Source organism: Heloderma suspectum, chromosome 6 (genome assembly GCF_057233095.1).
Source record: "Heloderma suspectum isolate Gila_16-S chromosome 6, 16-S_ref, whole genome shotgun sequence".
Classification (NCBI taxonomy): Eukaryota; Metazoa; Chordata; class Lepidosauria; order Squamata; family Helodermatidae; genus Heloderma; species Heloderma suspectum.
In genome coordinates this window covers 56,007,869-56,031,818 of record NC_139463.1, presented here as the reverse complement: position 1 = coordinate 56,031,818, position 23,950 = coordinate 56,007,869, and the positions used below count along the sequence as shown (strand labels likewise).

The 23,950-nt window shown below is 44.6% G+C and overlaps 1 protein-coding gene across 8 annotated transcripts in view; it reads left to right on the top strand.

Annotated features, from left to right (window-relative positions):
• The window catches only part of KANSL1 (KAT8 regulatory NSL complex subunit 1), a 178,544-nt gene that overhangs the window by 96,376 nt on the left and 58,218 nt on the right, over positions 1-23,950 (top strand). For all 8 annotated transcript variants that reach the window (XR_014783797.1, XM_084804470.1, XM_084804467.1 and 5 more), the window contains one exon: positions 21,517-21,658. Coding sequence is in view for 7 of the 8 variants with exons in the window: in XM_084804470.1 (XP_084660596.1) it covers positions 21,517-21,658 (142 nt within the window). In the remaining variant the exon portion in view is untranslated. The remainder of the gene's footprint in view (positions 1-21,516; positions 21,659-23,950) is intronic.

Sequence of the window (23,950 nt, the reverse complement as noted above, 5' to 3'; positions counted from 1 at the left end):
CAGGTATTGGTTGAATGCCCCCCTTCCTAGCCACTGGGCTGGCAGGGCCAAGAGTCTCTTATGTAGCCTCAGCAGACAACAATGAATGGCTGCAGTAATAGAGGGGCAGCCAACCGCTCCCCTTGGGAGTACTAGGGTTGATTTAAGAAACCTGTTCTGAAGCTTTGCCATAGCTTCAACAATCTTACCATCAGTCCTCTGGACTTCTACCTCGTACAGCAGCATCACAGACGATGCCTTGACCAAGAAAATGTTCAGTGGAGGTGTTACCAGTTGTCCCCCTCCCCCCCATGGAATTTCCCTGGTAGTTCTCTTGACATTTGCCTCCACATACTTTAGATGGGCCAACCAGTATAGTCTTTCAGAGAAGTTAATTCCTTAATACCGGAAGGACTTGACCTGCTGCAAAGGGTTGTTTTGCAAACACCTCCTAAAATACAGGGAGTTCTTCCCCCAAACCATAATCTGAGTTATATCAGAATTAATTTCCAAATGCTCCTTTTTGCCTTAGAGAGGTTATCCAACTGATTATTAAAAACCTGGCTGGGTCAGTGTGAACAGGGCCATATCATCAGCATATGTTTACCTTTCCGTTCTGAATATACAGTGGGTATGTATCCACCCACTTAAGAACTGAACCAAGTCATTTATATAAAGGTTAAACAAAACAAATGCTTATAAGCCTTGTTTCTCACCTCTGTACATAAATGGGAGTTTCTTCAGAGAGGAGGCTTTTGTTTCCATATCTTATCCTTATTAAAGTATTTTGATATAACTTGTGCATCAGTGTGACCAATTCAGGTTCTGTTCCCAACTGGAGCAGTTTTATCCACAACTGATCTCTCTCAATTGTGTTAAAAGCTGCCAAGAGGTCAATAAAAGCTATGTTAAAGACGTAGAGAAGATCCAAGACAATTTTCAATTAATCTTGATAAAATAAAACCCGATCAGTAGTAGAATAACCACTCCTAAAACTGGTTTGCGCTTCGTTAATGATCTGATAGAACCATACTGCTAATTGTGGAGTTAAGAGTTGGAATGTAAGCTGGTTACGGTGGGCTCCTGAAGGCTCTGTTGCCACCCTAGCTGGCCCAGAATGTAATAGGCCCTTCACCACATGGAACAATTCCCCTGGACAATATTGTGCAGATGCAGTGAGGGTGGGACTTAAACAAGAACTCTCTGCCACTAATACCCACTACAAAGTAGACTCCAAAGGTAGTTCTAGCTCATCTTCAATCAGATTTACTCCAACTGTTTCTCCGCGATTGCTCTAGCTCTGGAGTCTTTGATGTGGTGCGATCTCCAGCACCTTTCCTATTTCTCTGAAAATGCAGATGGTGGTCGGCTCCAGGCCTGTGCTTTCTTTTGAAGTATGCCCGGCCACCCAGAAAATAGAAAACAGCAAAAAATAAAACTGGGGTGGGGACGGTGAGCATTCTTGAGGGCCTATAGGGAACATCATTTTTTGATGGGTGTGGTGTCTAGGTTTGTGTTAGCTGGTATTTGGTGGGTGTTTTGTCTGGGGTTTTTGTGTGTCTGATTTGCCAGGCTGTGGTGTGTGTGTGTGTCTTGCCTGGGTTTTCTTTTGTTGCCTGTGTGTGTGTTTGGTTTTGTAATTTGAAGCTCAGGCCCACTCCTTTGCCTTGTACATAGGTTCTTGGGCATTTCTTTTACTTTAGCCTCTCCAGTTTGCCTTTTGGGAAATGGGTATCTTGTGACTGGCCACACCTACTACAGCTTTCCCCCTGGTAGCCATTTTGTAATGGTGCCAACAACACAAATTCCAAAAGTATCTACTAGCCCAAAAAGGGGTTGGGGACTCCCTACTCCTAAAGTGATGCACATTGGGGCAAAAAATCCAAACTTCAAATATAACCTGATGGGAACTGAGCTAGCGGTGACCGACCAAAAAAGAGATCTTGGGGTTATGGTGGACAGCTCGATGAAAATGCCAACCCAGTGTGCAGCCACTGTAAAAAAAAGGAAAACTCCGTGTTAGGCATAATTAGAAAAGGAATTGAGAATAAAACTGCCAATATCATACTGTCCCTATGCAAATCTATGGTGTGACCACACTTGGAATACTGTGTACTGTTCTGGTCACCACACCTAAAAAAAGAAAAGGACAACTAAAATGATCAAGGGGGTGGAGCATCTCCCCTATGAGAGAAGGTTACAACAGCTGGGATTGTTTAGGTTGGAAAAAGGAGGGTAAGGGGAGACATGATAGAGTTGTACAGAATTATGCATGGTTGAGATGTAGATAAGGAGACATTTTTTCCCCTCTCAAAATACTAGAACCTTGGGTCATCCCATGGAGCTGATTGGTGGGAGATTCAGGTCAGATAAAAGGAAGGACTTCTTCACACAGCGCAGAGTTAAACTGCAATTCGCTACCACAGGATGTAGTGATGGCCACCAATTTGGATGGCTTTAGAAGGGGGTTAGACGGATTCCTGGAGGAAAAGGCTATCAATGGCTACTACTCTTGATGGCTATGTATACCAGTTGCTGGGTAACATGGGTGGGAGGGTGCTGTTGCACTCGTGTCCTGCTTGTGGGTTCCTGGTCAACAGCTGGATGGCCACTCTGTGAACAGAATGCTGGACTAGGTGGACCCTTGGTCTGATCCAGCAGGGCTCTTCTTATGTACTTATGTATAACAACTTCTCATGTTCTTCTTCTGTTCTTCTGTACTTATGTACAACAACTTATGTACAACATAACCCTTATGTACAACAACTCTAGACGTTGTCCCAACTGTTCTCTTGCTCCCAGCTCCTTGGTAAACTTAAGGAGCCAAAGAGGCTCAATTCAGAAGGAGAGGGCACCTAGGAGATGGCCAAGGCAGTTGATTCAGTTGCTCCTGATTCCAGAGATTGAACAGAGCATCCAGAGATCTCTTAGTCCTATCAACTGGAAAATCGCCTTGACTTGTCACAAAACCAACTATATCCATCAAACTCTGGAAGTGGACAATTCTTTTAGTATAGGACTTGAGTGCTAAATTCACTCTTGTGCTTGATTTGTTTCTGTGTAGGGGGCATACTGCTGCTCTTTACAGAAGAAGTTCATCTTGTTTGTTGAATACTGGGGAGCTGTCCCATAATCTTCTGTAAAAAAATGCACACGCACAAATGAAGTTAAAACCGGTGCACTTGGTTTTAATTTAGGCCCATCTTCACTGGCTTGTGGTAAGGTGGTTTGAATTGACTACCTAGTTGGAGATCTAGTAGGGAACTAGTTACTAGTTATTCCAATGGGATTTGAAAATGGAAGGAACCTTAAGAAGCTGTCCCCTTCCCAAGTCTTTTTTTCCTGTCACAACGGCTAGAAAAGTACAAATCAAAACAAAAATGCACTGAAATGGTTAGGGTCATAAATGTAGGCTTTCCATGGGCATCTGGTTGTTCACTGTGAGAAACAGGATGCTGGACTAGATAGCCCAGCTTTACCATCTCTGATGTCCTCCAGAAGTTTTGGACTTCAATTCCCATCAGCCCCAGCCAGCAAGATCAGTGGTCACGAATGCAAGGAATTGTAGTCCAAAACGTCTGGAGGGCACCAGTTTGGGGAAGGCTGAGATAGGCCTTTGGTCTGATCCAGTAGGGTTGCTGTTGTGTATCAAATGTAAACACTTGCTTGGTTGATTATAGAAGCCAAATAGTGGTAGCGAAGCATGGTTGGCCTCTTTCTGTGTTATTTGTATTCAAAATCACTAAAAAAACATGGTTGGAGCAAATACTGATTTCTGAAATCCAGTATACTTTTTAAAATTTGGAGTTTCTGGGGGTTTTTTAAAGTAAAAGAGCAAGGGTGAGAAACTGCAGAGAGGTTGTTTCCCAACCATCTGTATATGGCAGCCTTCCCCAGACTTTGTGCCTTCCAGATGTGCTGGAGTATCATTCCCATCATCCTCAGCCAATGGTAGGGGTAGTAATCCAAAACATGTTGAGGGCACCAGGATGGGGAAAGCTGGTATGGGGTTTTGTACCCAGTACAGATGGGGGAAGAAGATCTCTGTTTTGGCACTCGTCACAGTTCTTGAGAGCAATTAGCACATGTTCCTGCAGTCCAGGGCCGTATGAATAAATTAGACTACCTTTTGGGTCCCTCAAAGAAAAATCGGTATTGACAACTTCCTTCACTGGCAATTCCATGCAATTTTTTAAAATTCCAAATTAAATGTTGACTTTGTCTCATGTCATATATGTGTGTGCATTCATTACTATTCAACTGAAAAGTAGTACTAGTAGTAGTAATATAGCATGGCTGGTTGTGCTGGTTATTAGACATTTCAATCAGGTTTCAGACTTGGTTATGGGATGGAAACAGCCTTGGTTGCCCTGGTTGATGACTTACGCTGGGGAATGGATGGGGGGAGTGCTACCCTGTTGGTTCTTCTGGACCACCTCAGCGGCTTTCGGTACCATTAGCCATGGTATCCTTCTGGATCGTTTATCTGGATTGGGCTTGGGAGGCACAGTTTTAAAGTGGCTCTGGTCCTTTCTGGAGGAGCGGTCTCAGAAGGTGGTGCTGGGGGACTTCAGGGGGACTTCCACCCTATGACCACTAGCCTGTGGGGTGCTGCAAGGTTCTATCTTGTCCCCCATGCGTTTTAACATCTACATGAGACCGCTGGGGGAAGTCATCAGGAGGTTTGGGCTGAAATGTCATCAGTATACAGATGATACTCAGCACTACCTCTCGTTTCCATCCGCACATCCCAGGGAGGCTGTGGAACTCTTGAACCAGTGTCTGGAGGCTGTTTTGGGATGGATGAGGGTGAACAAGCTGAAACTTAATCCAGACAAGATGGAGGTACTGTGGGTTGGGAAACCAACTACTTTGGATGGAGGTTTACAACTGGCCTTAGATGGGGTTGCACTCCCCCTGAAAGACCAACTGCGCAGTCTGGGAGTCCTCCTGGACTCTGAGCTAACTGCGGAAGGCCAGGTGGCTGCAGTGTCCAGGAGTGCTTTTTACCGGCTTAGGCTGGTACGCCAACTGTAGCCCTATCTGGATAGGAGGGATCGTGCCTCAGTTATCCACGCACTAGTCACATCCAGACTGGACTACCGTAATGTGCTATATGTGGGGCTGCCTTTGAAGATGGTTCAGAAACTCCAGCTTGTGCAGAATGCGGCCGCCCGAGTATTGGTGGGGGCGAGGTGATTCGATCATGTAACACTTATACTGCGCCAGCTGCACTGGTTATCGGTGTGCTTCCGAGCCCAGTTCGAAGTGCTGATTTTGGCCTTTAAAGCCTTAAATGGTTTGGGACCAAGTTAAGGACCACCTTCACCCATATCAGCCTGCCCGTACTTTTAAGATCAGAAAGAGAGGCCCTTCTTATTTGCTCACCCGTGAGAGCAGTCAGGTGGGTGAACACACGTGAGACAGCCTTCTCTGCAGTGGCCCCACATCTTTGGAACAAGCTGCCATTGGAGGTCCTCCATGCTCCGTCATTGCAGACTTTTAAGAAGGCCTTGAAAATCTATTACTTTACCTTGGCCTTCTATTGATATGGCTGCTACTGTTGCCGCTATTAACATCTTTGTTGGTTTTATTGTTGGTTTTAATTGTTTTTATGTCTTTACCACTTTTAATATTTTAACTGTTTTTATGTATTTTATTGTTGTAAGCCGCCTTGGGAGGGCTTCTGCCCTGAAAGGCAGCCAATAAATAAATAAATAAGACAGGTGAAACCTGAGAGCTTGCTTAGTTGGGTTTCTTTCTGTTAGTAAAGCTGGTCAAAATTAAAGGCTGTAGAAGCAAGACAGTGGGGTGTAGCATTGAGTTGGTTTGGGATTTTTGATATTCAGTACTGTCTGCTTAAATGTCAAGGCATCCTGGGAATATGTTGTGGCCCGCACCATAAACTTGGGGATCCCATCTAGGAATTAGTCCCTAAATGGTTTGTCTTTTCCTTAGGTGGGGCCTTCTGAGTTTTTGAGGAAGGCATGTATTTACACATGCATGCCTTTCTCGTTTCTTCCCTCTGAGACAGAGTAGTCTTGGTTGCTGATGCTTGTTTCTTCTCTCTCCACACCCATCCCCCCCACCTTCCCAGTGCAGCAGTTAAGTCTTTTTACTTTGCAAGATGTTTTTGCCTTTAATGCTTTTCCTTCTAGCTCAGAGACATATGATTCGAAGGGTGTTTCAGACCGATGGGGGACGAAAAGAGGAACTCTCTATTCCCTACTGCCCCATCCCTTAAAGAAAAGTAGCTGTGCACATTGGCTCCATTTAGCTTGCCTGGCTGCTGCAGTATTTATAACCCTTGCAGTCTGAGCTCATACATTCCAGACTCCCCCCCCCCCCCCCGCAGCAGCCTGGTTATTCCTTTTATTCCTTTTCTCTGTCCTCCCCTTCTCCGTAAACAAATAAAGGACTGAGACTTTCCCAGCATACATCTGTTTATTCCCTCTCTCTGCCTCCCTCCTCCTCTTCTGTGATGCGCTGTTGGTCTACGGAGAGAGGCATAAACCGCTGCCGCCTCTTGTGCGCATGTGCACACGGCTCCCTTTTTGCAGCAAGCGCCATCTGCTTAGTTTTCTAGGAGGTTGACCTTAGCATCCTGTAATGCTGGCCTGGCATACACGCAAATGTGGTAGTGATGGTGGGGGTGATGAGTGTCCCTGGCATTTGCCTTTTCTGGCCTTCTCCCTACCCTGCAGTGGTCTGCATTCTAAGCTCTTTAAGTAGCGTGGACTGCATTTGCTCTCCTTGCTGTGTCTAATTTTAAAGGAGAAAGCCTGGCCATGTGAAAAGATGCCTGCCCAGACACAGATTTTTATTTGCTTTGTTTGTGAAAAATCTGATCTCTGCTCTGCTAGCAAGCTTATTGTTTGAGGCTGGAGGTGGGGAAAATAACATTCCCCTTTGGAATGCAGTCTGTACTGGGATTCCAGCCTTCTGATTTTATCAGGTTTGCAGGCTCTGGACACATCTTGCTGCTGTTTTGATTCTGCTTGCTTTTGTCTATTCCAGGAAAAGCAAGGAGAATATCTTGCAGCATGCCCACATATTGAAACTCAAAACTTTAGAGGCCCTGACAGTGACTGCGTGCCATGTGGGTGCTAACCATGGGGCTTTATCTGAAATTTCTGCCTCTTGTACTCTTTTCATTATGCTGAAATTTCAGAGGAAATTTTGTTTTCATAGAAAACACGTTAAAGTATTGAGGCACAAATGGTAATCCCTTATTTCTGTACGTAGGATTGTTACTGTGGTTTATAACATCTCTTCTCCCCCCCCCCCCAAAGTCTCTCTCTCTGGTGGAACAAACCATCTTTCACTTCTGTTGCTTGATGAAAGTCACCCATGATGCAACTAGAAATCTTGCACACTCCTACACCAGATGAAGTTAGATTGACATTTAATTTTATATATTTATTTTAGGGATGATTTCTCAAATGCGGATGCCAGGGACTTTTCATGGGGCAGCTGATACAGTTGCTAGGGGCAGATATAAAGGAAGGAGCCAGTGGTTGTGGTGGACAGTTGTCCATGAAGTAGTAAAGCCACCATCGCTTGTGTGGGAGGGCACATTTGCTCCTCTTTCTCGAACAGTGGCGTCAACAAGATCTTGGATGAGGGGCGTGTGTACCCCTTCCATTGGTTTCAGTGGTTGCTGATTCTCCTGCGCCGCCCTCACAATGGACAAAGGTTGTTTTGAGAACCGCTGGTCTATTTTGTATCGTTGCAGAAGTGTGGGGTAGAGCCTCCTGACCCTGACAAAGTGCAGGCAGTTGCCCACAGGAGGCATGATGCTTCCACATCATTTTTGATCCCAGCAAGTGGAGTGCTGCCAGTTCCCTGACAGTCACTGCTATGTAAACAACTCTGTGAGTTATGTACCCAGTTTGTAGTTTGGTTTAGATAATACAGGGGGCAGCAGGGCTTTAAACAACTGGTTAACATTGGCAATTTATGCTGAAGAGAGCAGTCATTGAATGCACGAGCAAGTTGTGGAACTCGGCATGCAAGTGCCTCTGACACTTTACATGTGGACCACGGAGCCCCATTTAAAGTGACACAGATCCTGCCCAGCCATCTGGTTACGTTCTGGGCATGATGTCATCTTTCTTAGTCGGAACCCTAACTGTTAAAGCAAACAAAATAATCTGTTTAAGAAACGAGGAAGCCTTGATTAACATCTTCAGAAACGAGACACTGTGGGTGTTTTGGCATATTTGTGCAGTATCCATTCTTATATAAAATATATGATTATATATGCACATACATGTACACACATACATCCACATGCATGCAATTGCTTCAGTGTATAATATGAATGCATTCAGGTCTAATCTTATGTGCAAGCATCTAGTTTTTTAAGCAGAAACCCTTCCTCCATGTGAAGACAGTGTGTCAAATTTGTGTGTGCCAGCTGTACGTTTATTTTCCTAAGGGTATATGTGTGAGATATCTATCTATACCTCTGCACACTCACACACACACACACACACATATTATGTGTGCATCCACACACACATTTTACCCCACGGTTGTGCTTGATAGCAACAACAAAAGCAACACACAATAAAACAGGGTAACACAATAACCATTGGGGAGATATTTGTGTTTTTTCCTGTTACTGTACCTTGAGAGCATCTAAATGGAAACCAGATTACATAAAACTTACTAAATCCTTTTACAAGGCTGTTTTGCACCTCTTTGGTTCATTTTCTATATTTTCAGTTTCCTTTGAAGTAATTCCCATGGATTACAGACTCTCTCAAAATGGTTACCATTGCAGGATGTTTCCAAGCCCAATTCAAGGTGCTGGTTTTAACCTATAAAACCTTACATGGCTTGGGAACACAATACTCGACGGAGCTCCTCTCCCGACATGAACCTACCATACACTACGCTCAACATCTAAGGTCCTCCTCTGGCTGCCTACCCTGAGGGAAACTTGGAAGACAGCAACAAGGGAGGGGGGGCTTCTTGGTGGTGGCCCCCCAGTTGATCTCCCCATTGAGGCCCATCTGGTGCCAACATTGTTATCTTGACCTTTCTCTTCTCCCAGGCATTTGGCAGCATATGACAAGTTTTAATCAATCCTGGATTGTCTTAGGGTTATGGTTGTTTGCTTTAGAGTGCTTGTTTGAAGTTGTTTTTGTTATGTTCTCTTGTGCATATTGTCTGTTTGTGTGTTTATGTAAATGGCTCTTAATCTCTGTATACTGTATCTTTACTGTTTTTAATCTTTGTAAACTGCCCAGAAAGCTTTGGCTATTGGGTGTTATAGAAATGTAATTAATAATAATAATCATCTCTCCTCTTCCCCTCTTCCCCCCAAATCCAAAGAAAACCTACCTGGTAAGATATCGCACTGCTAGGGAAGTAGTAGTATTAGTAGTTTACTTTTGGAAGGATGGATCTCTCTTGGATAGAGACACAGCAGGAATATTTTTATTTCTGCAGACATTACCTGTGTGGATTTTTAAAAATTCTGTTGAATATTTTTCCCTTTGAAAGAGCTTGCATATATTTTTTTCACTCTTGCATTAGCTACTTCAGCAGTTCTTGGTTCCTAAAAAATTGCTGAATTAGTGTTCAGCAAAATTTTTTAAACTGCTGGAAGGTCTATATTGTAGTGGCTGTGGCTGCTGGTATCCTAGTATCATATATTGAGTAATCTTGAAGCTAGAAAAATGGGAAGAGGCTTAATCCTTGTTGCTTATATAGTGTTTTGCCCTAAATACTGAAAGAAGTTGATAATACAGTATTTTGATAATCCTTACAACAGCCTTGTAAGCTGGGCTACTATTATTTCCATTATGGGGGGTGGGGGGGGGCTGTGGTTGGTCAGTAATGGCCTGTCTAAGGCCATCCTGTGAATTGTTGGCTGAACTGTGGTTTTGAACCAGTGAGTCCATGGTTTATGCCCTTAACAGCTCTATGCTAGCTTCATATATGTTCTCCTACCACCCTTCACCTTTTGAAACCTCACTGGCACCTGCAGTGTTGTACAAAATAAAATCACTCCCTATTAACGTAGCATTTCTGAACAGGGTGTTTCCCTCTTTCTGGTAAATGTGTCTGTAGTTGTAATAAGATATGCAAAATCATCATTTTCTTTCAGGTTGAGGGGGAAGGTAGAGAAGGGTGGATTAAAAAAAAAAAAGAGCTCAGTCTTCAGTTTGGTCTTTTAACCCTGAAAGAAGTGTTCAGATTTTCAGTCAGAGGAGGAATGGCGCCAACAGAAGGGGCTAACAGGACCAGAACAAAGTTTCTATATCCACCCTGATAAGAGGAGAACCCCCTCAGTCTTGGATCTGCCTCCTAGAGAGGAGCAAGGGTACCTTGGCTGCTCCCAGGTAATGCTGGGATAGTGGCCTAAGGCTCCAGAAAATCCTCCTTTCCTTTCTCCACTCACTCTCCTCCCATTAGCAATTAGGTAGGGTAGATTATAGTGAGACATGACTCATTTTGTGGGATGTGTCTGTAGCCAGCACTTTCATGCCCAGAGCCCCCATGTTTGCAGTAGGAATCTGGCATGGTCCTGCCTCCGCTGGCCTCATTGCGGCCACCATGGTTGCCTCCTGCGATGAGGAACCCGGCGCACCCTAGCCCTGGTGTTCTCGCCCCCGCACAGCCTCACCTCCACCAAGCTCTGGCATTCCCTTTGTTCGTTGTTGCCATGGAAGGTGAGAACCCAGTACAGCACAGCTTCTAGCATTTCCCAGTCTGTAGGTGGCTTGGCAGCTCCAGTGGACAGGAAAAAGGCAGGAACTGAGTGCTACACAGCACTTGGCATTCCCTGGCCCTATACTGGTTGGCACAGGCCTGGATGGAGGTGGGCAGCCTGGACACCTTCTCTCCTTCAGCCACTGACCCAGCAGTTGGGGAGCTGGTGATCCCAGGCCCTAGTCTTTCTGCCCCATGTCCTCCAATAGGAATGAGAGTAGTCAGAGCAGGTGCCACAACCTGGCCACACTTCGCTTGCTAGTGGCTGCTGTTTGCTGTAATGGTTCACTATGGAAACAACAGTGGCCCCATCAGCCTTCAAGCTCAGAAGAGTCTAAAGATGCCCCTGCTCCTAGCCCGATCCCCACAATTTGTTATAGTTGTTTTTGGGGCTCCTGGGAAAGCCTATATCCTCCCATTCCAGAAGTGATAGGTGGGTTAGGCAATGTAACAGGGGTGGAGGGTACTCCTCTGGGTTCCAGTAGCACCCCTCATCTTCCTGTCATTCCTCATCAGCATCCTCCTCCTCTCCCTCTCAAGATCCAGGCACAGGACATGAAGGGGTGAATGCAGACGCCATGGGTAGGTAGAGCGGGCAAGTATGTACACACAGTCTACCAAGGCTTCTGGTGTTTTCGTTCCATAGTGCGCTCCTCCTCCTCGTAGAGCAGGCCCTTCAAGATGGGAGTGGTCATCCAAGCCAGTGTCAGCCAAGACTGGTCACTTTGGCAACCAGCAGAGGAAGCAATCTGCAGGATGATGCCATCCAGCCCCGAATCAGGAGTTGATTACAAGCCTTTTGGGAATCTTGGGAACTGATCACCTTGAGACTATTAAACTGGGCTATGCCCTCGAGTTTCTGTCTTTCCCAGGGACAGGATTTTCGAGTTCCAGTCTCTAGGGATGGGGAGAAGCATCTGAGGATACTTTCAGCCATTCAACACCTGCTGGACATAGGCAGCATAGTCTGTTCTTCAAGCAGAGAGATCCACAGGTGTGTTCCCTGTTGTCTTCACAGTGCCCTCAAACAATAGAAATTGGCAGGTGATCCTGGCCTAAAATTTGTGAACGGGTTCTTTTGGTCTCAGATGTTTTGAATGGAGACCCTCAGGTCAGTAGTAGAGGCCATTCAGTCAGGAGACTTTCTGGTTTCCATTGATCTGACAGAGGCCTATCTCCATATTCCTATCTGCACCTCCCACAGGTGGTTTCTCCATGTCTTCTACAGCAGGCTCCATTACCTTTAGGATCTTCACCAAGATTCTGGCAGCCCTAGTTGGTCACCTGCTTGATGACCTCCTTGATCAGGGCCATGTCCCAACATGGCCTCGTTATCAACAGGGACAAGAGTTCGCTCTCCCCCACCCAGAGGTCGCAACATATGGGAGTCATTAAGATGGCCAGCAAGAGGCTGTTTCTCTCTCCAGAATGTATGGACAGGTTATTGGGTGGCATTCGCCAGGCTTTGTCCCCAAAGGGCTCATTCATCATGCCTCTGGCCCAGATACAGATGGCATCTCTGCAATCAATTCAGTCCAATTGGCACATTTCCATTTTTGCCAGCTCTAGTGGCTTCTTCTTTTCCAGCTGGCAAAGATAGCCTGGAAGGCATGGCTGAATCTGTGTCTTCCGGACAGTGTGATCAAGTCTCTTTAGTGGTGGAACAACCCAGCACATCTGGCCAGGGGGGTTCCCCTGAGAAAACGCATCCGAATTCAGACCTCCACTGACACCAGCCTCTCCGAGTGGGGAGCCCATTGCCAGGGGAAATGACCCAGGGACTTTGGACGGAGGAGGAACACTCTTGACCAATCAACTGGTTGAAGCTACAAGCAGTACATCCAGCTCTTCTAGTATTCTTCTCGGCCATAGTGGACAAGGACCTCCTCCTCAGAATGGACAATGTGATGGCGAAGGACCACATGAACAAACAAGGGGGCACCCACTCAAAGAACCTTCAGAGAGAGGCATCACTGCTCCTGACCTGGGCAGAAGCCCCAGTGACATTCATCATGGCTGAGTAAGTGAAAGGTGACCTGAACGATCAAGCAGAGTATCTGAGCCAAATCACGATAGAACAGGGGAATCGGGGCCTTCATCTGCAAGTCTTTCCAAAAATCACACAGATGTGTGCAACACATCATTCACCTTTTTGCTGACGCCACCAACAGGAAGGTGCTGAGATCCATTGCAAGATAACATGATCCCTTGGCGGAAACCACCTATGCGTTGACCTCCCTGTGGCCTTGGAGCCTTGTGTATGCATTCCCTCTTTTCTCCCTCCTCACCAGGGTTCTATGAAAGGTGAGAGCATTGGTCTTAACGGCCTTGGGTTTTGGACCTTGTTGAACTCAGCATGTGATCCCAACATGTCCATATCTTCTCTCGCAGAGTCTGTTGTTCATTTGGATCCACAGCATTTCCATCTCTGTGTCTGGAGGTTGCAGACAGCTCCTAGATAGCAGACTGTTGGAGGGGATAGTCAGTGCCATCCTGGCTTTAATATGATCTATCAAATGATTTGGGCTTTCTTCCAGGGTGGTATAAGAGGAATAAAATCCCTCCCCTCCAAGCTAATCTTCCAAAGTAACTGGGTTTTCTGCACTCCAGACTCAATCCAGGAGTTGGCCCCCAACATGCTGAAGTGCGAGGTGGTGGTCTTGGATAGATGAAGTGTTTTTTGTGAGGAGGAACTCCCATCTCTCCACTTGTCATCTGCCAGTTTCCTTCATGCAACCTGAACCTGGTGTTCTGGGCCCTCAGCAAGACTCCTTTTGAGCCTATATGATCCATTCATCTTAAGGAATTAATTCGGAAGGTGATCTTCCTTATGGAAGTCACCTCTGCTTGTAGGGTTAAAGACACCTGTTCCCTGTCAGTTCATGGTGAACTTTGTCACCAAGGTGTTTATTCCTAAAATAAACTCCCTGATTTTTGTCCTAACCTGTCTCATCCCAAGGAAAAGATGTGGCATAAATTAGATGTTCAAAGGGTACTAAAAGCCTATGGTAGGTGAAAGCTTGACAGGAGGCGTTTGGACAGGCTTTTTTGGTCATACAAGTGCCCAGGGTCATCAGGTGTCTAGGAGTGCCATCAGCTGGTGGGTGACAGAGTGCATTGCCCTGGCCTGCCATCCCTGGATGAGCCAGTTCCCACCGGAATTATGGCCCATTCTGTGCTGAGGGCAGTGACATTGGCCATGAATGCCCCCCATGGATGCCCCCCTAGAGGACCTTTGCTGGTGGCTACCTGGGGCAATCCTACTTTCGTTATTGCTTGGCTGAGGCATCCTTCATTTGCAGGGTTCTGCAGCTGGTTTTATGAGTCAACTCACCCCGCCTGTAGAAAGGGATACTGCTATTTGACATCCCTTTTCTATTGACTCTACTCCTCTGCTGACCAAAAATGGAAATGTTCTTCTCATCAGCAGAGAGTGGATCCAACAGTCCTGTCCTGGGGTGAAGGTGACTGATAACGTATGATTTTTTTTCTGTGGGTTCAGTATTCATGTTTGCACAGTGCCTCACTAGGTACATAGGCCTCCAAAGCCTCTACCCTATCCAGTTACTGTTCTCCCCCGTTCTGGGAGAGGATTATTTATGTAGTTGCTATCATTGAGGTTCTGAGTTGGGGTTCTGGCGCTGCTGCTGATGTCAAGTTCTGTGATTGAGGGGAGGTTTCCTCCTCTCAGGGTGGTTATAGCAACTGGTTTGGCCTTGCCTTCTTGAGCAGGAGGAGTTAACCCTTTCTTGTTTGGTCCACTCTCATCTGACCAGGACACTGGAAGCTGTGGTCCATCACTTCTGGAAGGGAATGATCTGAGTGATGGGTATGAGTAATGAGTGGCTTAAACTGTCATCAGATGAACTGGGGCAGTGAGAGGCTTGACTTAACACCATCCTTGATTTTATTGGAAAACAATGGGTGGGGAAAGTTACTGAGTTCGAGATGCCATTCAAGAATACTGGCAAAGGAATGAGAAGGGAAAAAATGGTGTTAGTGACTCATAACTAATATTAAACAGGGAAAAGTATTTATCTTCATTAAAAGTTAGCAACCAGATCAAGAATACATTTTTTTCTGAACTTCTACAAAAGATAGGGCAAATGTGCAAGATATTCCCTAAAGCCAATGCATGATTTAGGTTATGTACAATCTTTGTGGCGCAGTACATAATAATTTTTTAAATTTCCTGCATCATTCCCTTCCAGAAGTTCAAACCTATTGTTAGTTTGCCCACAATCCCCTTTTCAGAGGGTAGAAATAATAATAATTTATTATTTATTGCATTTATATCCCGCCTTTTTTCCTCCAAGGAACTCAAGGCAGCATACATGATCCTCCTCCTTCCTCCATTTTATCCTCACAACAACAACCCTGTGAGGTAGGTTGGGCTGAGAGTCTGTGACTGGCCCAAAGTCACCCAGTGAGCTTCCATGGCCGAGTGGGGACTAGAACCCGGATCTCCCGACTTGAATTGTTAGTGAAGTATTTCAGAAGAAGTAAACTTTTGTCAGGATAAACTCCTCATTTTTTGCCCTTCAGCTTTCCACTTTTCTCTCATTTCCAGTGTTAATTCTGGTTCCATTACCTGCTGCATGCAAACTACAAATCCCAGCATGCTCACTCAATAAAATGTCAAGGAGAGTAAAACAGGTTTACTTCAGAGCTTGCTATGAAACTACGCTTTCCATCATGCTCTCTGTGTGAAATTCCTCTTTGCTGCATGTGCTTTATTTCCGATATTTATATGCTGTCCTGTAATTGGATTCTCAGGATACCTTATGTTACAGGTGAAAACAAGTTAATATTTATAAAACAAAACAACAGAACATAAAAGCAGCATAAAATATATGGGACAGTTAAAATAGATTAAAGGTATCACTGATTAAAAGGCCTGATTGAAAGGTATTTCCCTGGTGCAAAAATGATAGCAAGACAAGTTCCAGGCAAGCCTCACTGGAGAGGGCATTCCACAGCCAGGGTGCCACCACTAAAAAGGGGCAAGGTCCAGGCAGATAGGCATGGAGACAGCTGATCTGTCAGATGCCCTGTGTTTGGTTTAGTACTACTACTCATAAAATTGCAGTTACTATACTGCTTTAAGACTTCCTTTTGAAATATCAAAACTTCAGAGCTTTAAGCAAGGGGAAGAATTAAAAACCAGCAAACATATTTTTTCAAGTAATGGAGTGAAGAGTGGAAAAACATATTTGCAGGACACTTCGTAGGTAAAATTATCGTATTTGTGCCGACTTGGATGCCATAGTTATCGAGGTCCAGTGGATGTAATTTTGGCTCCTGCTTGTTCAGTTACCATGGATACTTCCCAATTTGTACAGCCCAAAGATGTGGACAGGATCCATGTAGAGGTGAGGCCTACCACTTGTGTACTGGTCCCTTGCCCTTCCTGGCTTATAAAAGCAGCTAGGGGAACTGGCTGTGTGGGTAAGGGCAGTGGTGAATGCCTCTTTATGGCAAGGTGTGATTCTGTCGTTCCTAAAGGAGGCAGGTGCTAAGACCTTTCTTTCTAAACAAAAACATCCCTGAACCTCAGTGTATTGGATAATTTCTGGACGGTCTCCTATATTCCATTCTTGGGCAAGGTGCTGGAGAATGTGGTGGCTTTTTAGCTCCAGGGATTTGTGGATGAGATAAATTATCTAGATCCATTTCAATCTGGCTTCAGGCCTTTTTATGGGACAGAGACTGCTTTGGTCACCTTGGTGGACACCAGGAACTGTACAGGGGAGTGTGTCCCTGTTGCTTTTGCTGGACCTCTCGGCAGCTTTCAATACCATTGACTGTGGTATGCTTCTGGGGCATCTGCCTGAGGTGGGATTGGAAGGCACTGTTGTATGGTGGCACTCCGGTCCTTCTTGGCAGGGAGATCTCAGAAGGTGATGGTGGGGGATTCCTGTTTGACGCCATGGCCGTTGGGCTGTGGTGTCCCTCAGGGTTCCAACGTTATACTTCATATACATGAAACTGCTGGGAGAGTTTGTCCGTAGTTTGGGGGTTTGTTGCTACCACCCAATTCTATCTCTCCTTTCCATCCAAATCTAAACCGGGGTCTGATGTCAGTGATGGACTGGATGAAGGCAAACAAATTGTCGCTTAATCCAGACAAGACAGAGGTGCTCCTGATTAGTCAAAAGGCAGATCAAGGAATAGGGATTCAACCTGCGCTGTATGGGGTTACACTCCCCCTGAAGACTCAGGCTTACACTTTGGATATAGTCCTGGACTTGGCCTTGAACCTGGATGTCCAGGTTTTGGCGGTGGCCACGTGTGCGTTTGCACAACTGAGGCTAGTACACCAACTGTGCCCGTTCCTAGAGATGTCTGATCTGGCTACAGTCATGGATGCCTTAGTTACATACCCTTTGGACTTCTGTAATGCACTCTACGTAGGCTGCCCTTGAAAACTGTTCAGAAACTTCAGCTAGTCCAGAATGCTGCAGCCAGACTGTTGATGGTGGCCGATTCCAGGGAGCACATGACCCCCTTGTTGCAATAGCTACACTGGCTACCATTCTGTTTCCAGGCAGAATTCAAAGTGCTGGTTATGACCTATACGGCTTGGGACCAGGCTATCTGAAAGACCGCCAAGACCAAGAAGGTCTTAAGATCTTCTGGAGAGGCTCTTCTTTCGAGACCGCCTCCTTCAGAGGCACGTTTGGTTGCAGTGTGAATGAGGGTCTTCTTGGTGGCTGCTCCCAGGCTGTTGAACTTCCTGCAGAGGGAGGCTAGGTTCGCTCCCTCTCTGCTGTCCTTCCGCCACAGACAAAGACTTCTTTTATTCAAGCAGGGCTTTGTTGTGTAGGCAAGTCTGTTGGGATGGATGCTGTTTGTGTTCTGTTGTTGTTTTTAATTATGTTTTAATGTATGTGATTTATTGTTTTAATCAAGTTTTATTTGTAATTATAAGCGACCTTGAGACATTTTTCTTAGTAGAAAGGCAGGGAACAACTCAAACAAACAAACAAATAAATAAATAAATTGCCGTTTTGAAAAATCCAGAGGTTTATTCCACCTTCAGTAGAAATGCACCTGTGCATACGGACACCTCCTTTCTATTTCTGTTTTATCAAATACTTCTTCTAAATAGTTTCTCAGTTGATCTGTAAGACTGCAGGACACTCTAGGGTCCTCCCCCCCACTCCCTTTAGGGGAGTCTTCAGCCCAGTCTACACATGCAGCAGAATGAGGTATTAAAATGGATGGTTCCACTTCAGGATACAGATTGAGTGATAAGATTTTTCATTGTTTCACAGTGTGTAAAAAAAAAAAGTCCCTGCAAGTGTAAAACAAGCATGAAAGGTTCCTAGCACATGAGGAAGAGAGGTAAAAGTCCAGCGCACTTTCTGCTATGTGCTAGTTTTATACATGCAGAGAGGCTTCTCTTTTACATGGGGGGGCATTCAAAAACTTGATCTCCCAACTGAAGTCTGAAGTTATATAGTCCATTTTACCGCCTCAGGACTCTCCCAACTCATTCTGTTGCATTTCTAGAATCCGCCTCAGATGCCTCTCAACTTTGTGAAAGTAAGCTGTAGAAAATTGCTCAGGTGCTATGGGGAAATGCAGCTCGATTAAACATTATGAGTGCTTAACTCGGGTTATTTCCTGCTGTTCCAATGTGGAAGAATGATTCCCTTTGTGTCCGCTACTAGAGACTTTGAACTCTGTGGCTTTTATCATTTGCATCTTTCCTGTATGAGTCTTAATTTTGGTTCACTGGCGTTTCACCTTGGCCACATCTGCATCAAGTGGCTGTTCAGTATTAGTAAGTTGAGATTCAGTTATGGTTCACAGCCTTTGTAAATAGAAATAAATAAATACTGAAACCAACACTGCTTCTAATAATTTTTTTTAATATAGCAGTGTATAAAGTAGTAGGGATGCCCTGAAGTAGTTGTAGAACAGGGGTGAGCAACTTGAGGCCCTCCTGATGTTTTGCCTTACAAGTCCCATCATCCTTAACTATGCTGCGTAGGGCTGATGGAGTTGGAGGCCAAAAGATCTGGAGGGCCACAAGTTGCCCACCCCTATAATGGAATGTGTGTTTTACATATACGAGTTCCTGGCATCACCAGTTTAGGAGGCTATAAATAGCAGAACTTTGATCTGGAGAAGTAAGTTGAAGGTTTGCTGCCAATACTAGTTTAGGCAAGTTAGTAGCTTGATTTGGTAGAACATAACTCAGTATTCTTATAAGGAGAGAAGAGATAAGGCTAGAATAGATGAAGGAGAACTCACCTGGCAGTAATTTGGAAATAGCAATAATAGTGTTTTGGAATTACATTATAGTTTGGTTAAAAGTGAACTTGTTTTCGAAGTTCCTAAAAGCTAGTGCTGCATTGTTTCATTTGTCATGAAACAAATCCTAGCCTTCACTTAGGCTACCTTTTGTTTAGGTCTTGCTTCAGAATATTGTATTTGTTGACTTCTGGGGTTATTTTAATATCTTTGTAAACTCCATTGTGGATTTTTAAAAAATGTTCTTTGCATTTCTTAAAAAAAGTTTGAGTTTTGTTTTTTATTTGTTAAATCCATCCCAACATCTTTATTATTATTCCCCACCCCACTGCCATACTCTCAGATTTGCAGGCATGTTCTCTCTGTGTTCCTTTTGCAATGGGCTGCTGCTAAGTTTTAAATACTACTGTTCTGTGTTGTTTCTATCCTCCTCCTCCTCCTCCTTATTATTACATGCAAAAGGGTACATTTTGGATGTTCTCAGAACTTGCTGTCTATACTTTCTCCTACATAATTAATTTAGGCCATCTTACTTCTGAGTAGGCATGCATACACTGGACTTTTGTACTCGGCTACTTCTCATTGCTACTTCTGAGTAGACATGGAGAGGTGTGGTTGGTGGGTATCTGTTGTGGGCATGCAAAGGAGTTGATTGTGGATGCTCTCAGAACTTGCTGCTGGGTTCCAAAGACTCCTTTTCTGTGTCACTTTGAGGATGATGATATTATTATTATTATTATTAATATAATAATAATAATTCCCAACCCCTGCCCACTCAGCTTTGCAAGCATGCTCTCCATGTTCCCTTTTGCAATGGATTGTTGTTATTTTTATTATTTTGTGTGGCTGTCTGGAACCCCACCCCCACTGTTTTACACTCATGATCTTAAAGTCATTTGATTCTCTGTGCTATGGGAGTTATTGCTGAAACACAACAACGTAAGTCCAAAGGACTGTTTTTGCATGGCTGGACGTATTCCACCACTTTGCACTCATGATTTTAACGTTCATGTGCCTCAGTTTCACCATTCTGTGTTATGGGCTGCTGGGAATTCAAAAGACTACTCTGGCGTGGGTGACCTGTCCTCTGCCCTGCCAGTCTCAGCAGGCACTGGCCACCACTGTTGGGTAGGGATCAAAATAGTATGTCACTAATAGTAGAGACAATGCACCTTGCTAAGTCATTGGGAAAAAGGGCATTGGAGTGCGGGTTGGACTACACGCAGCTTTCTTCTACATAGCAAATGGCTGTTTCTAGCTTGGGGCAAGCTAATTCTTTTAGCATGTTGGCTTAGAATGTGTTGCATCCAGTCTTAATAGGTCTGCTACTTGCTTCTGGACAAACATTGTGACCCCTGCTTTGTATTTTGGTACTTAACCTTTCCACTTCTTAATGGGTCAGTCTTCTATATTAGTAGGTGTAGTACAATGAGTAGTCCTGCTGACTTGAGTTTAGGGGCTGTGGTGGATAACCAACTTAACATGACTCATCAATTAGTACTGTGCCAAATGTTCTCAAACTGTTTCTTTTTTTCATAAAAGGAGTGTTTCTATCTGTCCCTCTTCCCTGAAAACACCCTAAATGCTTATTTGTGCCTGTTTGCTGCCCTTTTCAACAGCTCCTTTTTGTACCTTAAAAAAAATCTTCCTGCTAGCTCTGAGATCCTAACCAATCACAGATCAGGTAGCTGGTGTGATAGCACTATGTGGTCAATCCCATGGCCTTGTGATATTCTCAGTCAGGGCAGAAGCCATTGCCCCACTCTGAATGGGGTTGGGGAGGATTGCAACAGACACTTTTGGCCCCTGTTTGCAACAGATGTGTTTCCTGGGGAGGGGGGTGTTTTGCAGGGGACAAGCGTGTTTGCAAAAAGCACCCAACTCCCCAATTTTGACTCGGCCTTCTTGACAATGTGATTCTTTTTCACACAAAAGGCCAAAGGTATTTCTGGGTGTTGTAGCATGGTTTCCGAGATTTAATTGTAAAAGTCTCCTCTCTGTTTGGAACTGTAAGACCTTATTTGGAGTCCTGTGTTATGTATTTCCATTCTGGAAATTTCCACTCCATTTTGGAGGAGAGCTGCATGGATGATAAGTAGTCTAGAAGATAAATTGTTTTAGAGAAGGCTGAAAGGGCACAAGGACACACAATTGCCACACTACTGTTAGGGGTTTGACCTCAAAACAACAATAGTAGATTGAATCTATAGAGGAATATTTATAGGAAGTAGGAAAGCCTCCTAATGTTTTAGGAGTTCATCAATGGAATAAAGAGGCTAGAGAAGCTACAAAATCTAGAGATTTGTAGGGGGAGGGCAGGGAAAGGTTGGACAAACATCTGTCATGGATATGTTAGTTGCATGTCATAGAGCAGGAATTCAGGTGGTCTGACCCTTCCATTTCTTTGATTCCATCATGTATGGATTGGGTTGTTTTCTCTCTCCTTTTTATGTTGAGGTACTAAAACGGCAAAGGGGCAAACATAGGTGGCTCTTAGTTTAGGATATTTGTTTAGTCACTTGTACAGAATGCTTCTTTCCCTCTTTCCAGGAGGCGACGGTCAGAATGGCAGTGGGCAGCAGACAGAGCAGCCATTGTCAGTCGCTGGAACTGGCTTCAAGCGCATGTCTCTGATCTAGAGTACCGAATCCGACAGCAAACGGATATTTACAAGCAGATTCGAGCAAACAAGGTAAGAAAATAATGGGGTTAATGGGCAAGCCTCCTCTGGATCTTCAACTCCTACTCCTGCAAAGAAATATCTTGCCACATGGTTTGTTTTACATGACATGTCTAAAAGGCAAAAGAATTTGTTTTGTGTTGGGTCAGAATGTTACGGCTTCACTGTCACTGTGTTCATGCTGTCAGAGGCAGTACATATTGGCAGAAGGCATAGATCCACCTCTCTTGCTTGTGTGACCAATTTTTCTAAACCACCAATAACATTTTGGTTAGTTAAACATTTTTAGCAAATCTTACATTTTTAAAGTACATAGTATTCAAGGCCATATTTTGTGTACCTACAGGCCAGTTTACACAATCCAAAGTATTTTCATGCAATGCAGCTCAAACCATCCTGAACTCACTGAGGTGGCTTGAAAAATTTAATGTTTCACATCAAAAGCATGATTCTAATCCTCAAGGTTGTGAAGAAAAAAACTGGGAAAACCTCCATGTTCTTCTATCACCCCCTGTTTCTTCTCTATCTTGTCCACAAATGTACAACAGTTGAAAATGTGAATCAGGAAGGCAGAAATAGATGATGAGGACTTGAAGGGCAGATTGTCACACAACCCCGTTGTCAACACTGTGCACGTGGCAGGGTGCAGGAGTTAGATCTGTTAATAAGACCCCACGTCAGGGGTGCAGAATCACTTTCTGCCCAAAGGCCGAGTGCTGCCTCAAAGAAACTCTTGGGCCACATTCCAGTGGGGAGTGGGGTGGAAGACAAAAGGGGCGGGATCCAAACCCCAGCGTATTTTAGCTTAAGCCTCTGACTGCCAGTAGCTAAGCCTCATGAGAGGCATTTCAACACAAAAGTGCACACAGAGTGGGAACCCACCAAACAACCAGTGGGTGGGGGGAAAGTGGGTGGGGCCAGGAGAAAGGGTGTGGCCAGAAAAAAGAGGTGGCAATCCTGATTCAGCACACAAATATGGTTGAAAACACGAATTCAAACCCAGACTTTTTAAGGACTAAGTGCTCAAAGGCCTGGGCCTGGATGGATGAATCTGACCGTTTTACTTCCTCCGACATTCAGATTTTTTTAAAAAGCTCTAGTTCTTTCTGTCCCATTTATGAAGAATTTTGTGAATTTTGGTAAGTTCCTACAAAAAAGTGAACCAAATGAAATTTTCGTCCATCCCATGTCTATGCATGTATACTTGAGTATGAATGAGTAGAGCCTGTCGATCTGTTCACCCACCAACCCCTTTTCTTATAATCAACTGATAAAGTAGGTGGGGGTCTACTCATGTACAAATCTGTGTTCATATGCTGGTCTTGCACCAAGGTTCTATGCACAGCCCCAATCCCCACTAACACAAGCTACTGCATGTAGACACTGGGGCCACAGTGAATAGTTCCTTACTAGATATGAACTTAATACACAATTACACACAATGTACATAGCTTCGTTTAATTCATTTAATAAAATACACCAGCCGCCCCACTTGCCAACGCGCTTTTGTTTTGCTCTGCAGTATTTATTCTGACTGTACCTTTAAGGCAGGGCCTAGAATGACTTGCTCATATTTCTCAGTTTCTTCTATCTCCTAACCCACTCTTCCAAGTTCCTTCTTGTATTCGAACTGGATGTCCCCAGGTTTTTTCCTGCACACTTCCATTCCTATTCCATCAGAATCATTTCCAAATGGCCAGTACCCTTGGAAACTTTATGAGAATAAGTTCCACTGATCCCAGTAGGACTTAACTTTTGCATAGGATCAGGCTGCAAGACTTCTAAGATATGTGAAACTTGGCAGAGGCAAACAGGTTTGTGATACAAGGAGAGAACTTGTTTGCATCTACCGTCAGGAAACTGGGACCCACTGTGAGGTCTCCCTATCTGCTACCACACTATTAGAGTCTAAACCAGAGTTTGCATCTGCCACATGGTCTTGTTTTCTCCCCTACTAGATCTGGATAGAGAAATCAATTTGGTATAACCCTTTTATCTGTTAGTTTTAGCAGATACCTTATAGCACCACCATCAGCAATAGGAAATATAATCCCAAAGAATAGGAACATGTGGTGAGAATTGATGATTCACCTAATTACTTTTGCTTGCTTAAAACACTAGGGGGCGCACCTTGCCACCAACTGCTCCTCCACAGCATTGCTGATCAGTGCAGCAAATAGGGTGACAGTCACGTGCCAGTAGATGCAAGCCGTGTGCATTAATCTGCAAGCAAGTGTCCGGTGACACAGTGAAGGGAGAGGAGCAGGTGTGGGAGAGGCGATAGCAAAGATGGAAGAGGGGTGG